The sequence below is a fragment of the Musca autumnalis genome, unplaced genomic scaffold (genome assembly GCF_047663935.1).
Source record: "Musca autumnalis isolate F117 unplaced genomic scaffold, ASM4766393v1 scaffold_2, whole genome shotgun sequence".
Lineage (NCBI taxonomy): Eukaryota > Metazoa > Arthropoda > Insecta > Diptera > Muscidae > Musca > Musca autumnalis.
Genome location: NW_027411755.1, coordinates 64686636 through 64701629, shown reverse-complemented (window position 1 = coordinate 64701629; position 14994 = coordinate 64686636). Strand labels below are relative to the sequence as shown.

The 14994-nt window shown below is 35.2% G+C and overlaps 2 protein-coding genes across 3 annotated transcripts; both read left to right on the top strand.

The window, feature by feature from the left end:
• The first annotated feature begins 4328 nt into the window (after positions 1–4328).
• LOC141392803 (odorant receptor 30a-like) lies at positions 4329–6143 on the top strand. Of its 2 annotated transcripts, XM_073965770.1 has the most exons (7): positions 4329–4345; positions 4435–4752; positions 4823–4961; positions 5043–5307; positions 5363–5462; positions 5523–5732; positions 5787–5985. In XM_073965770.1, the coding sequence occupies exons 2-7, from the start codon at positions 4447–4449 to the stop codon at positions 5886–5888; spliced, it is 1122 nt and encodes a 373-aa protein (XP_073821871.1). In that variant the 5' UTR covers positions 4329–4345; positions 4435–4446; the 3' UTR covers positions 5889–5985. The 2 variants fall into 2 exon arrangements, with proteins under 2 accessions (XP_073821871.1, XP_073821870.1); XM_073965769.1 differs by lacking the exon at positions 4329–4345 and having other exon boundaries at positions 4364–4752; positions 5787–6143.
• Positions 6144–8240: 2097 nt separating this feature from the next.
• On the top strand, positions 8241–12436 carry LOC141392258 (odorant receptor 30a-like). Its single transcript, XM_073965210.1, has 4 exons — positions 8241–8290; positions 11892–11991; positions 12062–12271; positions 12335–12436. Exons 1-4 carry the CDS (start codon positions 8241–8243, stop codon positions 12434–12436), a joined length of 462 nt encoding a protein of 153 aa, XP_073821311.1.
• The last annotated feature ends 2558 nt before the right edge of the window (positions 12437–14994 follow it).

Sequence of the window (14994 nt, the reverse complement as noted above, 5' to 3'; positions counted from 1 at the left end):
ACACACATAGATTTACGATATCTCGGAATTCATCATACATATTTAAAATAGATTAATAATTGCCGTCTGCGCCAGCGCATAAGAGCGCTGCATTGAAAACATATGGTATTTTATTTATTTTTAATGGTTTGATTTTCCCAGTGCCCTAACCTCACCCAAAGATATGTACAAATTTATGTGTACAGAGGCATATGGTAACCCTTTGCCTCTCAACACCCTCTCTCACTTACTAACTGACAATTGCCGCAAGTAAACTCGCCTAATGTAAATTGGGACCAACATTCCCAAGAAAAAACTAGACGGTGTTGCCATATTTTCGGAAAATATCCCAATTATAATAAAAAATGTACAAAAAGTGTCAAATTTTTGCGATCATCAGAATAGGTTTGAATCAAATAAAATTGAAAAATTGTACAACCCAAGCAAATATTGCGCAGTTTTTTGGTTTAGTTTAGTAAAATGGAACATTCTGATAAATTCTGCAACAAATTTGAACCGCTTTATTTGGAACTTGGGTTCAATTCTCAACATGTAAAAGTTACCAAGAACTTTCAGATAAAAACAAGAAATATTCAAACAAAAACGTTTTATAAACTTGCTTTAAATGACTTTTTGATTTTGTTAGATCTCTTCTGAGCTTCGCAAATTGTCTGAAAGCAAATACCAAGTGTAGCTATATTATTAGGATCGATAAAATAGAAAGGTCATTAAAAATAGTTGGTATTTTGGTTCAAGTTTCATGTTTTAACTATCCTTGCAGTACAAATTTATGTATTATCATGCTCACAAATCCACCCTAGTTGACCACACGTATCATAAATGTTCGAAAATTGGTCTGGAAGAATGATTCGTCGACGACAATAAAGTAGAAAATTGTAATTCAAATTTAAGTCAAAGGGGCATGATATCACAGAGTTAGAAGGACTAATTGCTCTACGAAAATAATCCTCATTCGATTTGACTGAAGACATGTCATCTCAAAAATAAGCTAAAGCAACAGTGAACAAATATATAACGCTAATTGGCTTACAGGGTCTCTAGAAAAAACTTCATCACGCCATAACGCGGAAGTTCGACTCACGGCGGATCTGTCCTTCAGGTTTCTTAATATACTCAGCAAGACATTTCTTCCCCAAGAGGAATTTTCCGTGCCCCAGACTTTCACCTCCATTTTGTTGCGCAGTGTAATCAAACATGCTCCCTATGTAATTCCGGAGCAACTGAAACAATGGTCCATTTTATTAGAAGGTGCCCAATTTTGAAATACACCAGAGCTAAATTTTTTAATAAAAACATGTTGGATGCAATTAAAGTTAAGTTAGCGCAAGTTAACAGATAAATACTAAAACTGAATAACATCAACATCCCAGCTGGCGGTTCTCTATATAACCATGCTGGAATATTCTTTACAAGACAAACTTTATATGATGTATTGCAAAATTATTATTATTTTATAACGTTATATGAAAATAAAGAAAAATTGAATTGAGTAAGAAAATTTTTGAACGAGAAGAAAACGCACTTGCTAACAAAAAAAAGAACATCCTCTTCTCGAATTGGAAAATTGATTGCTTGTTCATAAGTGCTTGTCAAATCGCCATGAAATTTTTGCAGCATACGATAACTCGATAACTTTGTGACCTTACAATGAAAACGTGAATATTTACAATCAAAACTACTTTCATTGCTTTTTACGTAGTCTCCAACATGATTTATACACTTTTTCATGTGCTCAAAACAATTGTTGAATCACTTTTTCCGCTCCGATTGAGACATCTCCAAAACAAGGTTTTTGAACACTTTTGCAGCATGTTCTGGCGAAGTAGGACGGTTTCCTACTTTGCTCAAGCCGTATATTGGAAATATTATCAGTTTTGTCAAAGAAACAGGCAACTATTTGCATCGAAGTGCATCTTCAAAGACGCAAACTGCCGAATGCTGTTTCTTTCTCTGGCATAGCCCACCATATAAGGGTATACCCCGATTTCCAGTATTTTTTACTTTTTACCCATATTTTCTAACAAATTTCGCCAAGTATTGATAATTTGAGTTCTAAATAGTTAGAAATCATCTATGCAAAAAATCAATCAATCATCAAAATAGGTCCACGTTTTGGTATGCATAGCTCTATTATATAGGTTTAAATTTGTCATCGTTGTTTCCCAAGGGCCAAGAACACCATTTCGCAGAAAATTTTTAAAGTATATCTATGTTTCGGAGTAGCTCTCATATAAAAGTTTGTCCTCATTGGTCTTGGCCAAGTTTACCCATCGATTTGGCTGAAAATTTGTATTTTGGTTTCTTTGAGAGTAGTACATTTTTAACTTCCCTTTTAGTATAGACTGACTCGTCGGCGACGTGTTGATATAGCCCCCATAGATTTTTGCTTTTTTCACGGTTTCAGCATAAAAAATTCGTTGATTAAATTATGTCCGTCCGTATGACTCTTGAAATCATGATAGAAGTCAGTACAGCTGCAGTTTCACATCTAAGGTTTCAAGTGATCAGAAAACTCCACAAAAAATTCTTGACATATGTAGGTCTACATATTGATGTAGCCCCCACATAAAAGTTATTTCGATGTTTTTCTATTTTGAGGAATTTATCTTATTTTTTACACAATAATAAGTGTAATTCGGCATTTATGGTTCCAAGAGATCAGAAAACTACATTACGAAAAATTGGCGCCATATGTCCACATTTTGGTGTAACACTCATACCATGGTACCTATTACTATTTTAACTAATTTTTCGACTTTATATATCCGACCAAACTACCTCTAATTTACCATTTACGGTTGCTAGTGGTTAAAAAACGTATCCACAAAAATTTTAGACGTAGGTCCACATTTTGCTATTGGAAGGTATAAAGGTACTGCTAGATGTAAAGTCTCCTAAAGGATTCGTCAATTGTAGTGACTGTAACTAGGAATCTCGGATTCTCAATGGGTAGACAAAAGCCGCATATCAATATAGGTTCACATTTTGGCATAAATTCCATATGAAAGTACTTCCCGATTTTATGTATTTGAAAGGTTGTAGGATTCGCTCATTTTCTCCAAAATCCCTAAAGCATTTAGATTATAAAATTGTCGGCCCCAACCTACTTTGAGGTTTTCTTTACCTAAAACAAAATAATCTAAAAGATAAAGCATTTATGGAAAATTCAACATATGTGCCTAATTATATGTTTCAATGTTTGCAAAACAAGGACAATATCAATTTTGAAAACTTTTAAATTACTTGATATTAAAGCTACAAATGCAAGTCATTAAATACCCCAAGGAAGTATACCTTTAAAATGTATGAACAACCAACGAGGATAATAATTTACATTTATGCTTGGTTTATATTCGGCGTCTTTTCGTGATTTCGAAGGCGTTTCGTGATTTCGCGCGGAATCAAGCAATATTTATCATGATTTCGCATACAAAAATGAAATCATCTCATTTCGTGATTTCAGCGAAATCAACATCGAAATCACAGTACACATGATATACAACCCTGGTTTTGCCTATAAAAGTACCAAAAGTTGCAACACTTTTCACGTATCACAATAAACAAGGTAGATGATCAATTGCTGCAACAAAAAATTTTAGTATCAAAATTTGTAAACAATGTGAAAAAAATATTAAATTACTTTGTTACAATGCTATTTTTCATTGTGTTCACGCACATTTTTAATGGTAATTTAAAAAAAAGGGCGAATTGTCAAAAATTGCTTCCCCATACAAATTTCTTAAAAAATACGGGAACGGAAAAATGACGGAAATTGCAAAAATTCCAGCAAATATGTTAAAATCAACGTATCAGCTATTAGATGCCAATGAACATGCTTGCTGTTAGTGTCTACTAGGTCGAAATTGTACGGCAGAAAACAGGAGAAGAGGGTGTTATTCGGCGCTAATTTCGTTTAGAGAGAGGTGCAAGTCTTGCTTGATTTCGGAGTACGGGGACGCATTTTTAGCACTAAACGGGAAAACTACTGCAAGTACTAATATTGTGCAGGTTCTGAGCACAAATTTCATCTATCAAAATTTATTATTATGATGTCTCAACGATAAAATAATTTTTTTATTTTTTTCATTTGTTAGTACTATACACAATAAATACGATATATAGATAATTTTACGATAATTTTCCAAATAAAGTTGTAGGGTTCTATATTGTCGTATATTTTTGATGATTAATTCAATTTACAACAACTTGTTTTGAAAATTAATGTTCGATCAGCTTCGCGTATGCATCTACCTTGATCATTGTGATATGTTTGAAATCAACAAAAAATAAGTGTAAACACCGGGGTGTATTTCAGGATTTCGTGAAATCCAGTGGATTTTGGAGCGTAAGTGTAAACTTGGCATTACAGTGGCAGAACCGAGTGAAAACAAATCACAATATTTTTGTGATTACTTTTGAAATTTACTTTGAAAGCACAATATCACAATGAAAATCCGTTCAATAGAAGATGTCCCATTGCTAAGTACAAATTTGCGTATTATGAAGTTTTGGTCGTTTCTTTTGGATCACAATTGGCGCCGTTATTTTGCCTTGATTCCCTACATTTTTATAAATACAACACAATTTTTGGACATATACTTTAGCACGGAACCCATTGATGTCATTGTTCGGAATGCCTATGTAGCTGTATTGTTTTTCGATGCTATTGTGAGAGCTGTTCTGTTGTGTTTTAATCGTTTTGAATATGAAGAGTTTATGGAGAAAATACAAGTGTTGTATGACGATTTGGTTGTAAGAATGATGATAAAATACTGATGGATTAAATTGTTATATTTCTATTTCTATTTACCTTTTTATTCAGGATTCTGAGGATGCTATTTTAAGAAAAATGCTACGAGAATGTACAGTTGCCTGTAGATTTATATCGAAAGTCAATTTGATAATGGGTTGTTCATCAAGTGTGGCTTTTAATATGTACCCTTTGTTTGCAACAACACGAGGTTAATATATTTCCTTTAAAATATATCTGAGAATACTCATTTTTAAAACGGATTCATCTCATCATCTTTGTTTCGTTCCAGTTTTACCCTTTGGCATATATGTTCCCGGAATAGATAAATACGAAACTCCTTTTTACCAGATATGCTTTCTGTTCCAACTAATCATTACCCCAGCCGGATGCTGCATGTACCTACCCTTTACCAATTTAATTGTGTCCTTTATACTTTTCTGTATACTGATGTGTAAAGTTCTACAACACAAATTGAGAAATTTGAAAGATGTTAGCCATGAGAAGGCTAGAGAGGTCATTGTTTGGTGTATTGAATATCAATTGAAATTGATCAAGTAAGTTGAACAATTATGCTACTATAACTTCTTAATTTGTTCAATGTTCTGTCAGTTTTGTGGATACAATCAACGATTTAACGACATATATATTCCTGTTTGAATTCATGGCCTTTGGAGTTATGTTATGTGCTATGCTGTTTTTATTGGTTATAGTAAGATTGGACATTTTAGAAATTTATGTTTTAAAAATTTGTCTCATACAACATTTTTAGGTGGAAACTGTTGGCCAAATAGTCGTAATTTGTTCTTATATATTTCTGATTTTCGGCCAGAGTGTCATCATGTATTACTTCGCCAATGAATTGTACGATGAAAGTTTGAAGGTTGCCATAGCGGCCTATGAAAGCAATTGGTTCGATTTTGATGTTTCAACTCAGAAGACTATAAAGCTGTTTATATTGCGGGCCCAAAAGCCCTGTGCGGTATGAAAAGTTTTGATGGGGCTTTTAACAAAATGACAAATATATTTCTTTCAGATTTTGGTGGGTAAAGTGTATCCCATGAATTTGGAAATGTTTCAGTCACTACTGAATGCTACGTATTCTTATTTTACATTACTTAAGAGGTTATATGGTTAAATGTAATTGAGCAACAGCTACAAATTGTTAATATTGATTATTAATTAAAGAACATGTTAGATTGCACCTAGCTTCAGTTGTACACTGCATACAAAAAGAAGCGTTCTATATATTTCAAGAAAGTAAAAGGTAAGTTATAATATTTAGAGGGTTAAATGCATCACACCGTTAGTGTGAAAATTGTGAAAATTTAAATATACAGCTTATATCTTTATTCCTGGAAGATACATTCCGGGAAAGTAAGCTGTACTTGGAAGAGGAATGCTTGACCTTTCTATTGATGTCAATTGTGTTGGTCGCTAGAGGTCGCAATTATAGCACGATAGTCACGAAATTTTGTACAAGGTAGGACTGTAGGTCGAAGAAGATGCCTATAATTTTGGTTGATACTCTGGCATTATTTAGCGGGTGAAATGGACCATTACTTTTGTATGAAAAATAAAAAATATATATATTTTTTGTCTATATTTTATTTCCTGAAGGATATATACCGGCAAAGTAGCCAAATATGGAAAAATATCTACTGACCTTTCCCCCTGATGCAAATTGCAATAACGTGTCTGCTAGATAACGGTCCTACTGCCTAATGTACGAGGGTCACCAAAAACCCTTCTGTCCTAGGCATCACGCAGTGTCGCCAGCCGTCATTTGAATTTTTTTTGGAAAGTTTGACAGTTTTTAGCCTAAGCGTACTCAGTACAGTTTCACATACGACCATGTGTTGTGTTGTTTACAGTGACTTGAAAAAATCGGCAAGAGTACATCGATCAAATTAAATCTTTGTATGTCGATAAAGGACCATCCTATACCACTATGAAAAACTGGTTCAATGAATTCAATCGTCAACTCGCCAAAAAAAAAACGATGTTCGTGAGGGTCTTCAAAAAACTGTCGTTGTGCCAGACAAAATTAAGCCGTGCGTGAACGGATAATGCAAGATCGCAATTGTATGTACCGTGAGGTAGAGGCATCCTTGTACATTTATTACACCAACTAACATTTGATATTGCATGAACGCTTGATTTCCAAAAAAAATGTCAATTGACGCCTGGCGACTCAGCGTGTTGCCTAGGCCGGAAGGGTTTTTAGTGGCCCTCGTATAATGGGTTTTGTGTAGAGAACCACATTTTCCCATTCCCGGCTTTTGCATTATTGCAAATTAAATGGTGCCTTAGCATATTAATTGTCCAATTGGATTTTTATACATACATGCAGCACGGGTCGCTTTGCCACATTTTTTTCAGAACGATTACCCAGCAAGGCAACTTAAATTTGTCAACGGTGGCAAAATACCTTCAGTAATTTTGGTGACATTTTCTGAGTATTTCAGCCATGTAAATCTTCTCAACAAGTGGTGTCTTAGGACACGCCTTGGCTTACTTGTTTTGTATTGAGGTATAGGCTAGTGCACCAATAGTCCGCGTTTTAAACATTTTTTCTTTATTCTTTTTTATTATTTAGTTCGACCTTTATTTTGATTATTATATTTTATTTAAACATTTTTTCTTTATGTAGACGGCTTTACGAACACTATAATAAATTATTGCACCAATAGTCGGCCAATCATTACGGACTAATATCGAACCATGCATTTTAGTGGTTTAACTCACGATTTACATATCCATTATTCAAAAATCGATTTAAATATGACTCTAGAGTAGGTACTAAACGTTATTCCCAATTTTGAAGCAAGTTGAGCTAATAATAATCGTGAAAATTCATATCTTTTACACCCATGCCAACTATAGGAAAAGCTATACTTTTGTGGTTCCTAAAGTCGGCCCCCATAAAAATAGTAAAAATTTGCTTGACAAATGTATTCTTTTAAGTTATTTGAGTTTGAATACAAACAAATGAGAAAGAATCAGTCGGCTTTGCCGACAGAGATATACCCTACGCCTGTGTAAATTGAAACACATATTTTTCAAAACTCTTATGAATTTAGGGGGGTTTCAAAAATTTTGGGCGTATGAAACGACAAAACCATGGATTTGGATTAAAACTCAAAAGTTTTGCTGGAAAGGCATCGATATACATTTCAAAAGGATCTTCGAATAGACCTTGAACTGCACTTAGACACAAATGTTTGTAGTTTTTGTGGGGAGAGGACCGATATTAGGAGATCCAAAATTTGGACCAAATTGGTTGCCCCGTTCAAGAGATATCATGCATACCATTTTAGTGACATTTTTTAAATATTGGGGCGAAGTATCGGAAGTTGTGGACCGGTATTTCCCATCTTCGAACTGAAACTAAGTTTGGACAAAATATGACGAAGGCAAAATTTTGAATCAAATCGATTGATCAGTTCGAGAGTTATCTTGCTCTCCAGCCACTGGTTTTATAAGAAGTATGGACTTGCCCCTGCAGAAACTTTCACCGTCGTATTTGAGACAGCGATTGCAAGTTGCTCCAACAAAAATTTAAGTCTTAAAGTGAACTTATCCGATATTTTGTGTGGAAGGTACCCGAAGGAGTAGACAAATATAGTCCATTTTCGAACCTGAACTACATCTAGTAGATATATTAGGATGTGTAAAGTATGGACCAAATCGGTCACTTCCTTCAAGAGTTATCGAGCGCACAATTTTTCCGAACATTTTTGAACTTTTTTGAGGAGGTACCTGAGGGAGTTGACCGACATGGCTTAATCTCAAAATTAAACTAACTGTGAACAAAATATTACGAAAGACAAATTTTGTACCAAATCGGCAGATTCGTTCGAAAGTTATCTAGCGCTCCAACCACTTCACACGGTGTTATTGGTTTGTTGGCAACTTTCAGGCTAATTTCTCAGGAAGTGTGGACTTTCGCGTTGTTGCAAGTTGTCACAACAAACATCAAAGCGATTCGAGAGCTGGTCCTAAACTGAACTTTTCCCAAATTTTGTGAGGGAGATAACCGAAGGAGTGAATCGATTGAGTCTATATTAGAACCTCACCTAAGTCTGGTAGGAATTTCACGATATTCAAAGCTTTTTGCGCACAAATTTTCCGAAAATTTTCGAACTTTTGTGGGGGAGGTACCAGAAGGAGTGGACCGGTATAACCCATCTTCGAACTTAAACTAAGTTTGGGCAAACTTATACGAAAGCCAAATTTAGGACCGAATCGGTTGATCCGTTCGAGAGTTATCGTGCGCTCCAACCAGACAGACGGACGGACAGGGCTAAATCAACTCCAAATTGTCTAAAACACTTTTCGTCCAAACATACTTGGGGTCTAAAACCATTATTTTGATGAGGCACATTTTGCCCGTATGAAAGTGTATATGCCCTTGTTAGCATAAATGCTGAGGGTATAAAAAATGGAAGACTATTGGTACTGCCCAACAGATCTTTATACCCTCAGCATTTATGCTAACGAGGGTATATATGTACGTTTTCATACGGGCAAAATGTGCCTCATCGTTAAAAAGTTCAAATCCGTATAAAACAATGTCATGCAGAATGTGCCTTAACTAACTTTTAATGTAAACCGTTTATTTTAGCGGATTCTGAAACAGCTATGGTAATAGGTGAGAAACATCCAGAAATAATAAAAAATCGCTGTATGGATTTTTAAATAATCGCAGTTCACATTTTTAGGGTTTTTTTATGTTTTCTGGATTTTGCTTCGTAATGGTCAAACCTAGTAAAAAATCGTAAAGACTAATCGAGTAGAGAATTATTACAGCTACAACATTTGCTTTAGTCCTATTTAGATGGGACTTGCGGTTTCCAAGAAAATTCGTGAAAATTTAAAAACAACCTAAAAATGTGAACTTTAACCGCGATTTATTTAAAAAATCCCTCTACAGTTTTTTCTTGTTTTTGGATTTTTTGTCATCTACTGCTGTTTCGAAATCCGCAAAAATTTCCCATGTGTTAGCGGTTTTCATTAAAAGTTATTTTAGGCGCACGTGCATGACATTGTTTTATAAGGAGGCGATACAGGCAGTGCATAGTCCCAGTTTAAACTTCTATATCTCAAAAACGGTAAACCTTACGAAAATATCATAAAGGCTAATTTTATAGAGAATTTTTACTGCTACAAAATCTTCTTTAGTCCCATTTCAAAAACACCTTCCGTTTCCAAGCAAAATCGTGAACACCTAAAAAAACCCCTAAAAATGCGAACTTTGATCGCGATTTATTTAAAAACCCTCCTGCGATTTTTTTTTTTTTGGTTTTTTGATTTTTCTCATCTAAGAACATTGTAGTTTCAGAATCTGCAAAAACTTCGCGGGTGTAAGCACCTTCCATTTAAAGTTAGTTAAGGCGCACCGTGACATATGTGTGTGTTTATGTACTGCTTTGCTTGTGTATTTATAGACAACTGCCCTTAGAAATTATTTTCCCTATATTCTGCAGTTACGAAATAAAACTCGACGCACTGTTTCTAAATTGTTTACCGATGAAGTTTAGGCTGCGTATATGTACTGCCGTTATTCAAATGTCACCAATGAAACTATTGTCACATCCCGTTAAATTTATTCATAAATTTAATTGCATGCATAACAAACTTGAAAATCTACATTGAAAATGCCGGAAGCAAAAGTTTCTAAACAATTTTCCAATGTGAAAACTTCTGAAAATAATGTGTTAATAATTAATTATTTTAATGAATAAAAAACGAATACGGAAGTCAAAAACTGTATTGTTCGAATCAAAATTGATCAGTGGTAAAATTACTTAATTTATAAACGTTACTACAAGGTTTATACGGATAAAAGGATGAGATTGGTCAATAAAAGAGAAGATGGAAAAATCGTCAATTATATTCCAAAAATTTACAGGATTGAAGATGTTGTAATGCTGTGGTTCAACGTAAAGATTTTAAAATTTTGGTCTGTACTTATTGACGATAATTGGCGTCAATATTTCTCCTATATACCGTTCTTCTTGTTGAATTTATCTCAACTTTTGGATTTGTATTATACACAAAGGGAGCTCAAGGATAAGATACACGACATCTATATGACCATGTTAATGTTCAATACCTTCTTGAGAGGTATTAATATGGTAAAAAATCGTCAAAAATTTTCTCGATTGTTCGAGTATATTAAAAGTTTGTATGCAGAGTTGGTAATGGAATGTGATTTGGAAATAAGACAAATATTGCAGCAACACTCAGAAATGTCACTGAAGTTTTCGAAGGCAAATCTATCAATAGGAATATTAACCCTGATGGGATTTTCAATTATTCCCCTTCTATCGGAAAGAAAAGGTTCGTATAAAAATTAAACATATACGTTTGAAATATATCGTCACCATAAATGCCCGAAGACGTAACCCACATGAAAATCGATGGAATCTGTTGCGTAAAGCTAAAATACATGCTCTGGCTTCAAGCTTCTACGTTCAAAAATAACGATCCTATTCAATAAATGGCATTTCGGAAAATAGGATAACATTGCAGATTTTATTGTAATGACGAATCCCGAAACCATGCGTTTTCGCGGTTTTAGTTTCATTACTTACTCCCATTCATACATGATTGATAATACCCCAAATACTCGCCCTCATACGATTGATATTCTATAAAATAGTTTTTCATTTTATAACGTTTTTTGCTTCTCCTGTAAAGTTTTGGTTTTGTGGGTTACGTCTTCGGGCATTTATGGTGACGATATATATAAATATAATTTTTTTTTGCAAAATAATTCCTCAGATAAAATAAATTTATATTATTCCAGAATTCATTTTCGGTTTATACGCTCCTTATTTTGATGAATATCAAAGTCCATGGTATGAAATAATATTTGCGGCTCAAAGCGTTTTAAATTTTTCTGGAATGTGTATATTTATACCCTTTACCGGATTGTTTGTGTCATTTTTTATCTTCGCCATTGCAATCTCAAAGGTTTTACAATATAAATTAAGGTCACTATCAACAGAATTATCATCGAAGATTGTTGAAGGGGAGATCATTGAATGTATAAAGCTTCATGTAAAGCTTATACAGTACGTATTAAACTAAGAACTATAAACTTAAATAACAATACATGTGTTCCTTGTTTTAGTTTCATTGAAAAGGTAAACGAGCTGGCGTCAATGGTAGCCCTGATTGACTTTATATTATTCATCATAGTTTTGTGTATTATGCTGTTATCTTTAATATTAGTAAGTCCAAATTAAAAGGAGTAACAACAGTTAAGAATTTTTTAACAGTACTTATTTTCTTATTTTACAGGTGAAAGCTGTTATACAAAAATGCATTATATTAGGGTACTTATTAATGATGCTCACACAAATTACCCTATTATATTACTTCTCCAATGAAGTGTACTATCAAAGTTTAGAGATCTCAACTGCCGTTTACGATATTGATTGGTTTAAATGTGACATTGCAACGCAAAAACTTTTGAAGTTATTGCTCTTAAGATCTCAAAAGCCGTGTGCGGTAAGTTATTGTTTATGTGGCATTATTAATATTGATTTGCATTTGCTTCTTCTTCAAATATAGATTTTAATGGGCAACGCTTATCCCATAAATTTGAGAAGGTTACTAGTTTTGCTGAAAATTACCTATAGCGTTTTTACTCTATTGGAACAATTATATGGATAATGTATTTAAGGACATGTAAAAGTGTGCAGCAAAACATATGTATGTGATCACTAGCAGCAACTCAGTTTAACTTCAAATTGGAAATACTAAATCATTGGTTGAATTTTTGGCCGAACGGTTCTTGAAGTAAAAAACCATGCTTTTAAACTTGAAATTTATAGGAACTATTATTTGCTGAAGTTAGACCTGATGCTGCAAAAAAAAAAATTAAATAAATAAAAATAAACTAGCGGACCCGGCGAACTTCGTCTCGCCCCAATTTTAAGCCTTCAGACAAACTTTAGAGTAATAATACGACACAAATGTTTAAATTTTCAATATGACTTATTTGATGTAATCAATAGAGAGCGATTTGATGAACAATGATTTTTGGTTTTTTTCCGGCGCAAAAACAAATAACGAAGACGGTTTCCCAACACGCGAACATGCAACGTATAGCTGACCGTGCGAAAAACAGGGAAATTCAAGATTAATCCCACAGACTTCAAGTGATTGGCCTTGCGATTTATTGATTGTCATCGCAAATGCTAATCGAACGGGGAACTGAATCCGCTTGAATTGGAAAGGAAGGTCTATTGGAATAATGGGAATTCGTGGGATAAGTACTTCCTCTCCTTTGAATTTGCCCTTGATGATTGTCGCCTGAATCACATTGTTCATTAGGTTTTTGACGGACAGCCGCGTACCGTTGCACAATTTTGGAGGATTGAGATTCCGCAACATAATTATGACCGATCCCACCTTCAGCTGTAAATTATGCGGGGGAGTTCCTGGTATATCAAGCGAGTTAAAGAATTCCGTCGGGTAGTTAGTCGCTTCATTTTGATCGGTTACGGAGTCAACAGATTTGTACGTGTGCAGTTGCGCTGCGATTTGACTTTGAATAATTAAGTTTAAGCTATCCACGTCCTTATTCTTCGCTGCTAGTATTGCCCGTTCAGCAATCCAATCGAGATTTTTGTAATTTTGTGGAATGCCGAGGAACACTTTGCTGATGAGTTCCTCCTTGGACGATGTGAATTCACAAAAATTTTCAGGGAACGATATCAATCCAGTCGAAACATCAATAGGAATTTGGCCGTTGCCAAGCTCCAGCAGTTGTCTCGAAAATTCAGCAGCCGATGGGTCGTTCTGCAATGCGACTCTCATGTTTGTGGTCAATTGCAACTTCTGGGCATGCCGCCACAAAAACAAAGATTTTAGGCATGCGTTAAGTTCATCAGCAGCAGAAGATTTCGGCATGACGGGAAGTGTTTGACGGAAATCTCCGGAGAGCAATATCAAAGCCCCACCAAATCGTCTTAAATCACCTCGTAGATCCTTCATTGTTCGATCAACTGCCTCCAAAACTCGTTTATGCGCCATCGTGCATTCATCCCAAATGATGATTTTGCATGCTCGCATCAATTTGCCTGTCGCCGAATTCTTGGTTATTGGGCACGTTGGATCGTCAACTTTGTGATGATTCATCGGCAGCTTCAAAGCGGAATGTGCAGTTCTACCGCCTTCCAACAATGTGGCAGCAATTCTAGAAGATGCAACAGCTAACGCAATTTGTGATCTTGACCGAATTGTTGCCAGAATCAACGAAATGACGAATATCTTGCCTGTCCCACCTGGAGCATCGAGAAAGTAAATGCCTCCTGCTCCATCGTCAACAACCTTCATTAGAGAATCGTACACGTTCTTCTGTTCGGGATTCAATAATGGCACATTTGTTCGGACTCTTTCGGCGAGCTCATCTCGATCCTATGCTTTCCCTCGTTGCAATTCGGAATTGAATGCATCGTGGATCGAACGATTGGACGCTGGCAATCCTAATGTCGACAGGAGACTGCCGCACATGAGCAAGCACATGTCTTCGACCAGAACTAAAACTTCGTTGCGTATCTCTTCGTTAATTTCAAGATCGAAATTCAAAGTTGTCGTGCAAATTCTGTGCAAAATGTCGTCAGCCATATCGTCCTTGTATTTGTCAAATAATGCGGTTGGATTCGATGAATTACATGTGGCTATGATGATCGCAAACAATGTACGAATTTGATTCGCTGACGCAGAAACAATTGCGTCGGCGAGCGTTAAGTCCCAATGTGAATCGTTTTCGAGCAAATTCAAACGTTGGTAAGCCTCCTAAAAAGTGGCGCACAGCACACCATCCACAGTACGAAGGGAATCGAAGGATGTGGGGCCTCTAATGTTCAGCAAAAGCAAGCGAAGATAGCATTCCAAGTCCATCTAAATTTGAGTAATCCAATAAGAAAATGTCTTCATTTCGATCTATTCATTATTTTTCGGATAATTGTGCTTTGCTTTAATACAAACATACATACTTCCCATAGCACTCTAATAAGAATGTGAGTGATTTCTTACTCACTCTCTTGGTTTGGTTTGTTTGGTTTTTTCTTACAAAACAAATGTAAGTCAATGTACAGCGCCATCTATCGGATTTTGGCATTGACGCCAATGAGGTGTATTACTCCGGTTAATTTGTAAGACGTCTCGTTACACTAAGAACTTTAATTTTTTTCATTTGGGAAGGCATTAAGGAATAATTGCAC

What these genes read in the sequence shown, in the direction of transcription:
- LOC141392803 (XM_073965769.1), top strand. Translation starts at nt 4,447, where the DNA reads ATGAAAATCCGTTCAATAGAAGATGTCCCATTGCTAAGTACAAATTTG. An exon ending in TTTGTTTGCAACAACACGAG is followed by an intron (nt 4,962 to 5,042) that starts GTTAATATATTT and finishes GTTTCGTTCCAG; the next exon opens with TTTTACCCTTTGGCATATAT. An exon ending in GGGCCCAAAAGCCCTGTGCG is followed by an intron (nt 5,733 to 5,786) that starts GTATGAAAAGTT and finishes TATTTCTTTCAG; the next exon opens with ATTTTGGTGGGTAAAGTGTA.
- LOC141392258 (XM_073965210.1), top strand. Translation starts at nt 8,241, where the DNA reads ATGGACTTGCCCCTGCAGAAACTTTCACCGTCGTATTTGAGACAGCGA. An exon ending in TCGTATTTGAGACAGCGATT is followed by an intron (nt 8,291 to 11,891) that starts GCAAGTTGCTCC and finishes TCCTTGTTTTAG; the next exon opens with TTTCATTGAAAAGGTAAACG. An exon ending in TGCTGTTATCTTTAATATTA is followed by an intron (nt 11,992 to 12,061) that starts GTAAGTCCAAAT and finishes CTTATTTTACAG; the next exon opens with GTGAAAGCTGTTATACAAAA.